The following is a 15,873-nucleotide window of genomic DNA, read 5'->3' as shown; positions in this document are numbered from 1 at the left end:
AAAACTAGTTATTAAACGTGGTATATAAAGAGCTAACTTGCAGTCAATTTTGCATTTCAGTATATGTTGAGAACATGTACGCGTGCCGATAGTTAGTAATTACAATCGTACAACGAAGAACAATAAACTCTGAACAAGCTGTTCGTTGTTATATTTCATTTTATTGTTGCGGAGCGACCGTAGGGAGCGAGCAGCAACATAATCAGGATTTAAGGGAAATATATAAGGTGAGATCACTTTTTACCAGAATGCATTGCATTTAACCAGAGTGCACTGCGCTCCTTTTTACCAGAATGCATGGCGCCACAAATAAAACATGAGGAAGTTCGGTGGGTAAGAGCGTGCATCGTTCGCTTCTCAGACTCAGAGTTTTCTTTGTGGCAAATTTTCTGCAGCAAGGTTAGAGGTCTTACCAAATTTAAGATGCGAGGCAGTCTTTCAGATGAGTACGATGGTTAACTAGGGGATTGGATTTCAATTCAAGAGCCTTGGACTTGTCCATACGTTAAACTTGACGAGAAGATGAGCATTTGCTCTCTGACTCAGCAACACGGGGGATTCAGCTTGCTAGAAAGTGATGTGAAACTGAGAAAATTTCATGCCATGCTATTCTTAAGAACCTGTATGAGCCGAAAATGGATGTGCTTTTGACCATTAGCTTCAAAATAACAGCGGAAATCGAGGTAACAAAACATATGTTTTGCGTCCTACTTTGCAGACGAGGACGTGTATCGGAGTTTTGAAAAGCGTAATTATCTTCTTTCATTCATTCATTCATTGCCATGGAATATGCGTTTACATCGTTTTTTACTGTTAATAGCTCGGTTAATGCGGCTGGCGATCATCTTGCCGGCGGAAGTTTCATGGAAAAGGTATTAAATTAAAGACTTTTCCTCAAGTGATACGTATTCATCCTCTGTGGTGTAGTGGTTAGGTGTAGTCGCGTCGAGCCGAAGGCGCCGGGTTTGAGTCCTATTCGCCTCTTTTTTTACTTCTTTCTTTTTTTTCCGTTTTTTGTGTTGTTGTTTTCTATAAATATATACCTAAATAACTGTCATTTAATAAAGTGCAATAAACAGCAAGAAAAGTATCGTGTTTCCAGAAAAAAGATAGTACACCGTGTATTAAATATATGGATAACAATCTGAATTTCTATCATTTCCTACAATTTACTGTGGGAAAACCAAAGTTGATTACCACTTGATCATTCTCTAAACAACGTTCCCACGAGTTCTTTCTATAGACTGATATTAATTATTACTTTCCAACATGTAAATAGGACATTCAATGTCATTTTCGATTCTTTTAAGTCTCACTGCCTAACTAATACCAGTATCAACAGAATCTGCCGCAGCACTACTATCTTTTAGATACCCTAGTATATAATAACAAATTATAATTGTAACGCTTACAATAAAGATGTTCTTTTAGGTACAAACAAAAGTGTGAATAGTCCATGACTAGTCTGTGCAATCTGGAAGACCTTCGAATTATCATTTATTATTATTTTATTACTATTAATCTCATTATTAATGATAAAAACATTTTAATTATGACTATAACAGGCTGATTACATAGCGTAAATTCTCTGCTCCGTCTCCACAATCTGAACGCCTGCAACAGGTTTTAGACTCTTGCCTTAGAGTTAAGTGAAATCTTGCGTTGACGCAAGTGCAAGTGTAACAGCATAAGCACAGACACAATCACAAGCGCACGCACGAGAAAAGAAAAGTTTCACCCTTGTGCTTGAACTTACGGCTCGCGTCTATAAGGTCGTTTCACGGTAAAACAAGGATCGATTGTTACACAGTTGAACAACTATTAACCGGCCAGTGATCAAATCTCCGAAATAATTGCAGAGAGAAGTATGTAAATGAAACTTCTATCAAGCAGCCAGCTTTTGGCCATCCCAATGCCGGAGGTCTCCTATTGACGTCACAGGTCTCTATCAAGCGGCCATCAAGCGCATGATACTCTAAGTTTGGCTTAATTTTAAAAATATGACGAAGGCAAATAAAGTCCGAGATAGGTGAAGACTGATTAAAATAAAGTGATGTTTCCGCGAAAGATTAAGTTAATTTATGGCCAACCTCCATAAAGTGGCCACTTGCCGGTACTCAGAGGGTGGCAATTTAATGGGGGTTTAACTGTACTTTCGCTCGTGCTTACCCTTGTGTTTGCGTCGCTGGTTAAATTCAGGCTTTATTGAAAGCTAGTGAAAACAGAAAACAAACCTCTATTAAGGTGACTCGACCCAGTTTTTTTGGGGGGGTACCATCCTACTTTGAAGCTCTCTGGTATCCCCACCTTTACTTTTATCGTAAGTCTAATACATAGAATGGATAACATATAGATCAATCTACAATATAACATAAAATTTTTGGCGATCGGAGTAAATGTCACGTGGTTATAATGCCACGCCCCTTTGAGGTCTGAGTCGAGAATCTGCTGTTGTTGGCATTTTTTCGTTAAAATCTCTCGGCTACACATAGTACGCATTAGGGCCTTGCGCTGAACAGAGTTTCACCAAAATCGCAAAGACCCAATTCGAGAAATTCAGCGGTTTCCAAATTTAGGTCATAATTTATGTGAAAATGATAAGCAAACTTTACACGAATTATATCTAATAAACTATGAGATTCATCTCTTTATTTTGGGCATCGTTATAACAGATGGGTCCTTGCAAGTCAGCAAAACAATTTAGGGCCTTGTAAATGCGCGCGATTTCAAGCAAAGCAAACATATAGAAATTATAGTTTTCGCTATTTGTTGACGTTTGTCAGCGTTTAAGAGTCAATCTCACGAAAAAAGCATTTTCTTAAAAATTCGTAGTTTTTTTTCCTTCAAATTTTTTTAGGGCCACAATTGATTAACTAACTACCCGGACTCTGAATTTCATGGTCATTGAAAAACTGTGACATTATCTTCTATAAGCCCAAACTTAAGTAAACATTGAAGATTTTTAGCGTTTTGGCTGAGTTTGTGCTTTGGGAGTTGCCTATTGTTTCTAGTCTGTCATGATACAGCATTCTTGTTCAGCACGCGTGCAATGACCGCGCTTGGCTGACTTCCGAATATGATAATTTTGGTACAGTGAGACAGGCCATCGCGTGATACGTAGAGGTTTAACTCACAATTTTTAATCAATTCTCGTGCTTCTTGTGCCTTGGCAAAAAAATCAAGAAGTGCTACACACTAAATCTACTTACTATTAAAAAAATATCTATTTTTCATAGGTTTAATGCAAGCCAATAATTAAACCAACTCGTGACGGGAATCCCTTCTATTTTCTTATACAAATTATCATATCTCGGTGAGTATTCGGAAGTCAGCCAAGCGTGGTCATTGCACGCGTGCTGAACAAGAATGCTGTATAATGACAGACTAGAAACAATAGAAAACTCCCAAAGCACAAACTCAGACAAAACCCTAAATATCTTCAATGTTTACTCAAGTTTGGGCTTATAGAAGGTAATGTCACAGTTTTTCAATGACCATGAAATTCAGAGTCCGGGAACAGCTTAAGCAAGTGGTAACGTTTGCGCATGCGTCAAGCTTGCTGTGAAGCACTTGTTGATGTTGATCCCCAACAACCTAGGCGTTCATCTAGACTGACAAAGCCAGCATACAGGGATCCTAACTTCATATACGAGGATCTCCAACGCCAACTAGATAATTTCGAAGACGTGGACGAACGCTACCTTTTACCCTCACCTTCGCTATTTTCTGATTTACAAGATCATGATAGAAAAGAAACAAAAAGGAAAGTGAAGCGCGCGTCTTCAAAGCAACCCACAAAAGTATCAGATCCTGGTCGCCAGTTTGCGGAGCTACAAAGCAAGCTTCATGACCTCAATCTTTACGATCTAGGTCAAGACGTTCTCACTTCTACAGACCAGAAACGAGGCACGATTACACAGTCTACAAGCACTCATCATCAGCTCTCACAACCATCAGCTTCTCCCGAGCGAGACCTTCAACAGGAGATTCGTCTGGCGGAGCTACAAAAAGAGCAGCTTGCTTTAGAGCTTCAAGTTTTACGTCTGCGCCACGCCCCCAGTTCTTCTTCCGATGGCGAACCTGGCGAGAAAACAAGTTCATCTGTGTCTGCTGGAGCGATTAGGAAGAAGCGTGCTGTCGACTGGCCACACGAGTTTGCCCCAGGTACTAGCAATAGTATCGATTCTGATAAGATCGATTTACCACAGTTTGTAGCGGGTTTTTTAGCGATGATCAAAACTTATGATATTGCTAAGAAATGCGCCATGCTTGACTATCTCGAGTTGTTGATGCTCAAGGCCTCAAGTTACTCCTGGTCAAGTGTGCGTTCTTTTCATTCGCACATTGCAAAGCAGATTGAGTTATGGCGTCTGGAATGGACGAGCTCTAGCGAGATTCGGGACAAAGCAGTTACCTTTTTCAAGCATTCCGATCTTCGCTCTTCTCAGTACAGTTCCAACGTCAACCCGGTATCTTCTTCCATTCAGGCGTCTTCATATCAACAGCGTCCACCAGCAAAACCCGAAGCAGAAAAATCCTGTCGTCAATGGAACTACTACGGCTCGTGTTCTTGTGACAAATCAAACCAAGATGTCTTCAATGCCCGTCACAAATGTCGCGTCTGTACCAAGGAGCATCCAATGTTACACTGCCCGAAAAGGAGAAATCCTATTCCGCCTCCGCAAAATCCACTTTGGCTACATGACATTGCACAACAATCAACTCAGGTCGTTTTGGACACGGACAGTTTTACGGCTGACGCTTTCTCGACTTTCCACGCGGATAGTTTGGCCTCGGTTTCACCGATCATGAAACATATTTTAGCCTCAAACCATGACTTGCCTAACGCGTTTGGGGCAAAGGTCCCCGTGGATACGCCCCTCAATATCGCGGCTTGGGATTCCAGATTATGGGACTATCACGACGAAAACGTCGTGAAATTTTTACGCTACGGATGGACGATAAATTACACCGCTGACAGGTTACCCAAATCATCGGCTTCTAATCATCCTTCCGCGATTTCCTTCTCGGAGCATGTTGATTTTTACATTGCTACCGAACTTGAGGATGGCGCTATTGCTGGTCCATTTCATCATAATCCTCTGCTACGGCCGTTAATCTGTTCTCCACTGCAGACTGTACCGAAGCGCGGTTCAACGAAAAGACGCGTGGTCATGGATTTGAGTTTTCCCCCTTCTTGCTCGGTTAACAGCGGTATTCCTGACAACACGTATCTACACGAACATTACAAGCTACGACTTCCTGGCATCGACCGGCTTTGCGAATTCATTTTACAACACGGCAGGGGTTGTTTACTGTACAAGCTCGATCTTCAGCGAGCGTACCGCCAGTTACCTATTGACCCTAAGGATTATTTTTATCTTGGCTTCCGCCATAAGAACCTGCTCTACTTTGACACTCGCTGTCCTTTCGGATTGAGGACATCCGCTATGATTTGCCAGAGAACAACTAAAGCGGTAGTTCATTGTTTTACTGAACTCGGTTTCTTCGCTGACGTTTATCTCGACGATTTTTACGGCGCCGACACCCCAGAGCGGGCTCCACGTGCCTTTCAGAGTTTACAGGATCTACTTCACGAACTCGGACTGCAGACTTCACCTGACAAAGATTGTCCACCTTCCACCAACATGGTTTGTCTTGGTGTGGAGGTTGATTCAGAACATTTTACGCTCTCAGTTCCGGAAACCCGAGTCAAGGATCTGCTCTTTGAACTGTCTTCTTGGTCTTCCCGCGAATTTTACACCTTAAAGCAATTGCAGTCTCTTCTTGGAAAACTCTCTTTCGTGACCGCTTGTGTTAAACCGGGCCGCATTTTCATGTCGCGTTTATTGAACAGTCTACGTGCTTGGTGGCTGGCTTTCCTACCAATTTTCAATGGCACTTCACTCATCAAACCTCAACAGTGGGAATTTGACGATCTTCAGTTTACCACGGATGCATCGTTGCATGCTGGCGGGGCGACCTGTCTTAACGAATGTTTCACGTGCGAGTTTCCCGAGGACATCGTGCGCAGCGCAGAACATATCACCGCTTTAGAACTCTATACTATTGTCGTAGCTGTTAAGTTTTGGGCTTCCAAGCTTTCCCATCGCAAATTCCTTGTGTCATGCGACAACGAAGCAGCTGTTACCGTTGTCAACTCTGGTTCTTCGAAGGATCCTTTCATGCAGCGTTGCTTACGGGAACTATGGTTCACAGCTGCAGTCCATGATTGCGAGTTGACTGCTCGTCACATTCCAGGTGTCCATAACGTTTTAGCTAATGCGCTAAGCCGTTGGCGCACAGATTCTGCTTATCGTGAACTATTTTACGAATCTGCCGCCCGCTTAGACAGACAGTACATTTTCCAAACCGTATCCAGTGATTATTTTAATTTTCAAGTTCAGTAATTCCATCTCTCGTGTAGGGTTTGCAAGTTATCCATTGCTACCTAGGTCTTTGTTTTAGGCTGTGTGCTCATATATATTTTTCTTTTTTTTTTTTCTCCTTGTTTTTTGTTTTGTTTTAGGTAGCACACAAGGTCTCCAGTTTTTAGATAATTTTTCGCATAGGCTAATAAGGTTAGCTCATGCTGCGTCGACGCATAAAAATATGTAGTCACATTTTCGTCTTTTTACACAGTTTTGTAGCAATCTCGGCGTGCGACCGTTGCCGGTCCAACCCGAAACTATTTTAAGATATATTTCTTTTCTTTCGGCTACGGGTCGGTCTTACGGAACTATCCAGAACCATATCTCTACAATCAAGCATTATCATCGTTTTTTTGGTTTTCCCCCTGGGTGGGAAAATTTGTATTCTTTTCAGTTAGCCTTACGCGGCTGTAAGCGTTTTTTTGGGGCGGCTCCAGCGCGCAAACTAGCAATCACACCCATTCTACTTTCGCGTATGGTTTTTCTGTTTGACGTCACTCAGCCGTTTCAGGCAGCCATGCGGGCTTTGTTTTTAGTAGCATTCTTTTCTTTTTTACGAAAGTCTAATTTGGTTGTTCCATCGGCGCGTGTTAATTCCCCTAAAGTCCCACGGCGTTCGGACTTTCACATGTCACAGCACGGGGCTTTTCTCAACATTCACGCGACTAAGACCATTCAGTTTTTTCAGCGGGCCTTATGCGTCCCACTCCCTAGTATCCCAGGTTCTCCGCTCTGTCCCGTTGCCGCTCTTCAACATCATCTTCGCCTCAACGCAGTTCGTTCATCCGATCCACTTTTTTCCGTTTTTTCAAGTGCCGATCACATTACGCGCCCTCTTACTTTTCGTCATTTTTCCAGTTTTTTAGCACGGGTGGTTGCAGCGTTAGGTTTAGATCCACGAGCTTATTCGCCCCACAGTTTTCGGCGAGGCGGTGCCACGTTCGCTTTTGAATGCAATGTTCCAGCAGAACATATTAAGTTTCAGGGCGATTGGAGCAGTGACGCTTATTTAGTTTATTTAGAGATGTCCCCAGCCCAGAAACGCCGGGCGGTTAATTCTATGGCTGCTAAAATTAATCAATTGTCTTCATCGTAATGTTAGTTTTAGTCACATAATTTCGTCTTTCTTGCCCTATATATGTCACACGATTTCGTATTTTTCCTATCATCTTTCTTTTACCCACAGACCATCTTCTCGTTTGGGTTTGGGTGTTGGAGTTGTATTGTCCTTTAGTTCTTATATATCAGTTTCGTTTCATTGACAATAAACTCCTTGTGTCCAAACTCGTGGTCTGTGGTTAAATGTAAACAATTGTGTCAATCGTCACTTCGTGAGGATGGTTAATTGTTAAGTGTTATTACGTCATAGCTATTATACAAGCATTGTACATTATGAATCAGTCAGTCATAATCTCTTGTAACGCGGTCAAGCTTAATTTCGTTACCCTATCCCTCCCACCCTTCAGGTGTTGGAGTTGTATTGTCCTTTAGTTCTTGTATCTCAGTTTCGTTTCATTGACAATAAACTCCTTGTGTCCAAACTCGTGGTCTGTGGTTAAATGTAAACAATTATGGCCGAAAGCCGTTCTGAAGCACTTTCAAGGGAGATTTTTGGATACCCAATCGACAACAGACATGTCTTATAGATTAGATACTTTGGCTAAGCCATGTTGAAGTGTCATGTATGGGAGAAGGACCATTTAGGTGGTTAATTTTCGTCCATTTGGCTCCTCTGGTGAAGCAGATAAAGCGTTCACGAGGTCGTTTGTTGTGATATGTTGATTTGTTGACATTCAAGCGGTCACGGATTTCTGGGTTATCGTCCACGATCTGCAGAGCTGCCTAACATTTAGGTAAGATATACCCCTTGATTTACTTTGTGAAATGTGGAGCAGCATCATCGAATGTTATGTGTTAAAATTATAGCGGCCTGAATTCAATGTAATTTATGTGACCCTGGTATTTTTGTAGTATTTGACCCTGACCGTACAGCGAGATCCAGTGATATATCCCACACTAGCGACTAAACAGGTTAAACTTCTCTTTCGATCACTCCGTATTTTCACTTTTAATGGTTAATTCAAAGGGGGGAAGTTCGAGTATTTTGATACTATTTAGCGGCATGAAATCAACAAGCAAATTTCCTACTCTTACAAGTAAGGCCATAGTCCGATGTTTCCGTCCATTTTCGAAAATTTGCTTTTCTGGTTTACATTGGTGCTCTATGGCGATTACTTATTCTCAGAGATTAAGAGATCGAGGCGGTGGATTGTGAAATATTATTTGCTAAAACTTCGTTAAAGATGGACAAATTTTTCTTGTCCTTTTCAACCTTGTTTTTAGATTTTTCGCTAACATGTAAAAGTATATCCCAACAAAACTTATTTGTAAGAGCATTGTTTCGGAACACTCTTTCATTCTTGAATGTTTGATTTTGCATCCAAGGGGGGAAACACTGATGAATTTGCGTTTTAATAATCATGCACTGTAAGCTCTCAGATTCACTGACAAGAACCCTCACCATTTTGACCATGATTTTATTCTGATAATTATTCAGTGATGATTTGTTTATACATACAAAATTGGCGCCTAAAAGAATTGTAATGTTATGCTTAAAATGTTTACATAATGTCTTGAAACATAACTGAAATCAATATAAAATATGAAAATACACATATGTGCATTCTTTTCCTTGCCCTACCATAAAAGTGATTTAATAATTCTGATTTAATGCATTAATTTTTCATATGACCATTACAATATTACTCCCACTTTGATACTAGCACAAGTTCAAGCGCAAAACAATTCTTGCCCTTGTTCACCTTTGCACTTACTGGACTGCCATTCCTGTTTGAAGTACAGACAACACTGGACATTACGGTGGCCCACAAGTGCACACCGAATTCCAGAAAGTCACACCGAATTCAAATAACTCACACCGAATTCAAATAACTCACACCGAATTCAAATAACTCACACCGAATTCGAATAAACTCACACCGAATTCGAATAAACTCACACCGAATTCGAATAAACTCACACCGAATTCGAATAACTCACACCGAATTCGAATAAACTCACACCGAATTCAAGTAACGAGCGACGCCTGGGTACGAGCAGTCAAGTGACTGCAAGGTATCCTGGTACCAATCCCGGTATCCTCTTCTTATTATTCTTCTTCCCTGGAGTTCTTCCCGCTCCCGCCATGTTCTGCTCGAGCTGTGGATGTGCGTTGGAAGAAGGGGACAATTTTTGTTCCAAGTGTGGTGCAGGTAAGTGTATACAAGCCTTTCATACCGTAATTTACAGACTTAAGCAGCTACACCTATACAGCGGTGATTCCCTCGTCTGTTGCAGGGCTCGACGTTGCGACCCGTGGGGTCGCCAATGCGCCCAGCTTTTACTCAGTGGCGACCAAATTTTCACCCCTGGTCGCCAACCTGGCCCCCAAGATAGGTGACTATCTTCTTTGGGAAAACGTACACTAACGATAATCCGTTATCCTTCACACAACTAAATCCATTAATTCTTAAATATAATTTTTGGCAACCAGAATACTTGTTCTGGCGACAAAAAATGAAAACTTGGGGGCCAGCTGGCCCCAAGATTTTTTTCTGAAAGTCGAGCACTGTGTTGACTCACTTTGGATAGGGGATAGTCGGGGAATGAAATATAAATGAAATGTATCCTTATGTTTAAAAGCGCAACCATGCAGATGCGATTTTTATAATAGAGGATTGCACAAGTCACAATTTTGATACACATTAGTGGTCATTTCAATGAGGGCATAGACTGTTCACAGTCCTCTATTTTCCTGTAAGATCGTCGCGATTGCGATTGTTTATACGAGTAGCCGCCATCTTGTTTTTTAGGCGAACGCGTCCTCTAAACACTTAGGGGACGGGCGTCAGGAAGGGTGGGGGTGGGGGTGGGAGACGGCCGCTCGTAACATTCGCGACAATCTTACGGGAAAATAGAGGACTGTGAACAGTGTAATGCAAAAACCAATAAATCACAAGCTTTTAAGAGCTTTGTCCTATCCTATCAATGGGCTATTGCATTATCTTTGTTTGTAACTATGTGTTTATTGCATAAAATTATTCTAGGTCGGTGCAGCACTGCCACAACTCCAGGAAATTCAGGTACAATTGCACTGAACATTTTTATAGTAATTATTGCTATTGTAATTGATTGATTTGCTGATTTGAATTCCTGTTAGATGCAGTAGACTTAGATGTATATGATTGATCAAATTATAAAATAATATATTGTACAGTTCCAGAAAAATCCATAACCACCCCATTGAAGGTCTCGGATATTCCTAGGGGGAGGGGGGTTTTAAGCCCCAAAATTTTAGAAGAAAAGTATGATGCTAAAGTGGAATTTCCTGGGGGGGGGGGGGGGGTGCAAAACAAAAACCTTCCGTGGGGGGAGTATGGTTATTTTCTGGAAATGCACATTCTATTGTAATGAAGGAATACTGGAACTTTTATAGTGATCTTTTAGACTTAATATTTTCTTAATAATTATTTTTCCATTAGCTCATTCTTCCCAAGAGCAATCTAATGAACTGCGTGCAACGGGTAAGTTATTTATATTGTGTATAATTAGCCATAATTTTTTCATAATACCGATTGTAATAACCAGCCATGGGTAATGTTAAAAACACACTACCAGTACCGGTAATTTGTTTACACTGAAATACAATTAACACAACTCATGATCCCTTGTTATGCACAAATTATTATCAGTCACACAATCAGTCACACCATATATACAATGCTCTAAATGACCAATGACCAATGAGCAATGGTGAGTGGTAAACCTAACAAAATGCTGAATTATGGTGATGCTTCTTGTCACTTCATGCTACACAACAGTTGCCAAGTGCTACTGTATGAATCATCAGATGCTGTAACCAGGATAAAATTGTCACAAGTCTGAATTTTAGAGGACCAGAGATTTTATGTTATAACTTTGTGAATATTATTACTCTCTTTGTCACTATATCACATTTGCTACCTCCAATTAATCACTTAGGGAGTAATGAGTATTGTCATCTTTACTCTTAGGCCATTCATCCACATCATGCGCTTCAACTTCTCACGCTTCAACTTGTCACGTGAAATCTTTCAATATGTTCAAAAAACTGAAAGGCCAACAGTGGAAATCCATTGTAAGCAAAAAGGCTGGAAGTGCAAGTGACAAAGAGATAGAAGTGCAGATCAACATTGGGCTCATGGTATGGAGTGACAAGAACGTGTGTATCAAACCAAAGAGAGGCAAGCGTCTTGCTTTGAGAGTGTCCAACAAAGCCACCTACAAAGTCATCCTGCAGAAAGCTGTGGAAAAGTGGAGAGCCTTTAACAGCGACCTCTATGATGAGAACGAAGACTACATTCTTCTACTTGAAAATGGTGAAGAAGCCCAGTTTCTTCCAGGTTCATCTGCCAGTAAAGAGTTTTTTTCCCTCAAACGATACAAAGAAGAAACTGGAAAGGACTACAACAAAATTGTGTTGTACCTATGCAAGCTTAGTGACTTTCACTTTGACCTAAATAGTGAATCAGATAGAGATACTGATGAGCTGGTTGAGGAGCCAGAGAAGAAGCGACTGAAAAGCTTGACAACTGATGAAGAGCCTGATGCATCTGCTGTGTTTGCTAGTGATGAGAAAATTGCAATTGAGTTACAAAGGGAGTTTGACAATGAGTTATCCATTGACATGATTGACGCTGTCGAGAACATGGAGGATGGGAAAGATGACAACATGTCAATGGGTACTATCCATCAAGATATTTCAAGTGTAATTAAGTCCCTGTCTCAAAAGGTTGACCAAGATGGTCAGTTTTTTATTGTTTCTAGAAGAGGGTCCCCATTTCCTAGAGTTTTGTCCCTGTGGCAAAGAGAAGCCAACAGATCGTCTCCTGAAAAAGTGCTAAGAGTGCGCTATAGTGGAGAGAATGGTGTAGACAGCGGTGCATTATCGCAAGAATTTCTGGCACAGTTGATTAATGATATGGGGCTGGCAGTGTTTCCAGATGGAGCCCCCATAAATTCACTGTACAATGTTCATAACAAAAGTTTCAAAACCTGTGGGGAAATCATTGCAGTGTCTTTGGCTCAAGGAGGACCAGCGCCATCTTTCTTGGATGAGAGTGTGTACCAGTTGATGTTGGACCCTGATGTGAACATTGGCAACCTAGATGTTGACAGGCATTTCACTGCAAAGGACAAAGAGCTATTCGACGCAGTAAGAGCTTGTGACACATTTGAAGGTGCTTTGTGTGATGTAATTGTTGACCATGGATACACTGGCATCATTGATCATGACCACAAAGAGGATGTCATTGGAACAATGCAACTAAGCATTATGACCAAGCGTTTGCTGTACATGAAAGAATTTTGTGAAGGTCTGAAGCTGTATGGTGCATATGATGTCATTAGGGGCAATGCTTCTTTATGCAAGCCTCTTTTTGTGAAAGGTTCAAATCAGGTGGTAGATGCCAATTATGTCTTTTCGCTTGTCAATCCAAGCTACTCGGAACAGGGCTCGTCAAAACGACCACTTGAAGAGGCAGTCATTGACAACCTACAAGATTTTCTGATGTCATTGGAAGATGAACAAATAACTGGCTATTCCGAGCCAGTAGCATGGAAGGACTTCAATGACACGAACACTGAAAGTAGCGAAGTGGAGCGATTTCAGTCCATGGACACCACACCATCTGGTGTATTGGGGTGGCTGACAGGCCAAAAGCACCGCCCCTTAAATGGAGAGCCGCTGAATGTCACTGCCCTCTTCGACCATGATTGCTTCACAAGAAATCCTAATCACACAATCTGCTTTCCCCGTGTGGCAGCCTGCAGCAAGGAAATCACATTTCCAGTCTCCCACATGAAAACCCCAGAACAGTTTAAACATGTCTTACTACTTGCCATGTGCAAAGGAAATGCATTTGGAAATGCATAGACTTTGGACAGAGTGAAGTGACAGGTTAAGGTATAGAATGGTTTTCACCCGAGTCTCGAAATGAATTTCAGGTTTTCTTTGACAGTACTCTGCGATTGATTAGCAAAACATGTTAGTTTCTCAGCAGTGAACCCAAAACTTGAAAACATTTGTATGTGTTTGCCGAGTTGTGGTTGGTTCATTGTTTCATGGTTTGCATTTGTCGTGATTGGCGACAGTAATTGTATATTTGTTTTGGTTTTACTACGCTGAATTGAAACTGCTTAGTGACATGTTTGTTAAGTTTTTGAGTGACCAGTCTAAACATTGAGGAATGTCACTGATGCAGTTCATTGTATTTTTTTTTTTACAATGTTGCTGGATGCAAAAAGGATGCTGTGGGTGGTAGTCGGGTTAGTGCATTTCATTGGCCACACAGCCTTAGTGAAGACCCAGTCAGCCACATGACCGACCCAAAGCAGTTTAAAATGTATTCTAATTTTGCAATTTACAAATGCAAGGACTTTGGACAGAGTAAAGTAAATATGTTTTATTGCATTGACAGCTTTGTATAACTAACTCAGAGAATTTCAAATTTTTCTTGTGTTGGCTGACTGGACTTTTATCACGAGTTTTAAACATTTCCCATTTACCAGCAGAACTGACAAGAGTTTAAAATGTTTATAAAGCAGCTATATTCTTTGTAGTTACCTGCATTGTTACCTGAAGAATTTTAAAGAAAAGGCATGCCTTGCTCACAGTTGGTTTCGACTGACTGAAAAGTGACAAAATGGTCACATGTAACAAAAGTTAGTGATAGAACAAGAAAATTATTGACTGTTCACAAGTATTGTTTTTGCATTCTTGGGACAAGTTTTAATTTTCAGTGTATGTACAAATTTTTATAAGTTAGTTCATGTTAATTCATTGTGACTAGTTCCTGTTAATATAACATTGGGGCTTGGGAGGGGCTTTTTACAAGCTGTATGTTTTGGAGTGACTCTACCTAACTCGTGAAAATAATAGTAGTCTAGTACGCACTATTAGACACTAACTGCATTGTTTCCTTTTGCTTACTTTGTAGTATTACACAGTAATTTTCACACAGTGTTTCACGGGTTATGTAAAACCACTCTAGTTTCAGTTTGTTAGTATCAGTAAGTAAGTTGACATTGGTGTGGTAGGCAGTAATGCTTACTACTAAATTAGTTGAATGTTACAGTACTTTATGATAAGTGTTACCCGGGTAATGCTGCAAAGCTCTTGAGATTTCTTAACCATTAACGACCAAGTCCAGTTGTTTAGTTTACCAGGGGAGAGAAAACATTTCTGGATGTAGAGAAATGTCAGTAGGGCTGCAAAAGATATTATATTCCATAAACTGTAAAGGGCTAAGAATGCTGCATGAAACACTCTTGTAAATCAAACAGAAAGTGCTTTTAGTGTGTAATATATGTTATTGTTACTGTTACTACAAGATAATTGTTTCACATAAAACGTTGACGAAGGAGATGTTACCTACAGTAAATATCCGCATATAAGAACCTAGATTTTTGCAAGTTAGCCTAAACAGGTTCTTATGTAAATGGTGCTTACCAGGACATTAGGCTAAACAGATTCTGAAATAGGTTCTTACACGCCGGTTTTTACTGTATTTAAAGAACTCAGATCTTTCTGTTACCAACAATAAAAAACAATGAAAGAACAGTTTGACAACCTTTTGAAGAAAGTCTTATGTTTACATTTACAAAGGGCTTCGTTGTCGTTATGTTATGGAGGCAAAAAATGACCCATGACGAAAACATTTCGTACCTACATGTAATGTTGCCCATATTTGGAATGCTCTAGTCATGTGACAGATAAGAATAAACAGAATCCATGTTGTTGCTGTTTGTAAACGTACTAGTCTGTTTTTACTCGACCTTACACGGTCACAGAACCCAAGACAACTTAACAGAAGTTTGGTTGCCTGGCAGTGAAGGAAAACCAATCTGGTGTCGTAGCTTCCAGTTGGACAATCAGACACGTTTGCCCCACATACAAGAACAATTTTAATAATACAGATTTGAAACGAGTGTATCTTCTGAAACCAAACTTGGTATCTGATCTCAAGAGAAAATTACGTATACATCATTTTGTCTTGCCGATCTTCATTACCATTCAAATAAATATGAGTCAGGGCAGGTGTGTCTGACTCTGAAATAGTCAACTGGATGCATAGCTGTAAAGATTATGGTACAAGTCTAAGGCTTCCCGCCAGTTTTGGGGGTTGGAAAGACCTGCAGCTTGAAAGGCATACTGAAAATACTCCTGGTATTCATTGAAGCTCTCTGCAAGGGGAAGGTAATTATCTGTGATATAGTCACACTGCTGTGCACTGACAGGAGCAAGAAAGTCCTCAGTATTGCGCAGTTCAGGTAGGTAAAACAACTCATTGGGTCTTCCTTTTACAGTGTCATGGCGCGACTCTCTGATGTAGTGGCTGTTCCA

The 15,873-nt window shown here is 40.7% G+C and overlaps 1 protein-coding gene across 1 annotated transcript; it reads left to right on the top strand.

The window, feature by feature from the left end:
* Nucleotides 1–10,462: 10,462 nt before the first annotated feature.
* Nucleotides 10,463–13,491, top strand: LOC140935708 (uncharacterized). The gene is made up of 3 exons (XM_073385280.1): nucleotides 10,463–10,573; nucleotides 10,973–11,014; nucleotides 11,504–13,491. Exons 1-3 carry the CDS (start codon nucleotides 10,510–10,512, stop codon nucleotides 13,402–13,404), a joined length of 2,007 nt encoding a protein of 668 aa, XP_073241381.1. The 5' UTR covers nucleotides 10,463–10,509; the 3' UTR covers nucleotides 13,405–13,491.
* Nucleotides 13,492–15,873: the final 2,382 nt, after the last annotated feature.

The sequence above is a fragment of the Porites lutea genome, chromosome 4 (genome assembly GCF_958299795.1).
Source record: "Porites lutea chromosome 4, jaPorLute2.1, whole genome shotgun sequence".
Taxonomy (NCBI): Eukaryota; Metazoa; Cnidaria; class Anthozoa; order Scleractinia; family Poritidae; genus Porites; species Porites lutea.
Note: the sequence above shows the minus strand (reverse complement) of the source record. Positions and strands in the feature narration are given on the sequence as shown.

What these genes read in the sequence shown, in the direction of transcription:
- LOC140935708 (XM_073385280.1), top strand. Translation starts at nt 10,510, where the DNA reads ATGTGTTTATTGCATAAAATTATTCTAGGTCGGTGCAGCACTGCCACA. An exon ending in CACAACTCCAGGAAATTCAG is followed by an intron (nt 10,574 to 10,972) that starts GTACAATTGCAC and finishes TTTTTCCATTAG; the next exon opens with CTCATTCTTCCCAAGAGCAA. An exon ending in TAATGAACTGCGTGCAACGG is followed by an intron (nt 11,015 to 11,503) that starts GTAAGTTATTTA and finishes CTTTACTCTTAG; the next exon opens with GCCATTCATCCACATCATGC.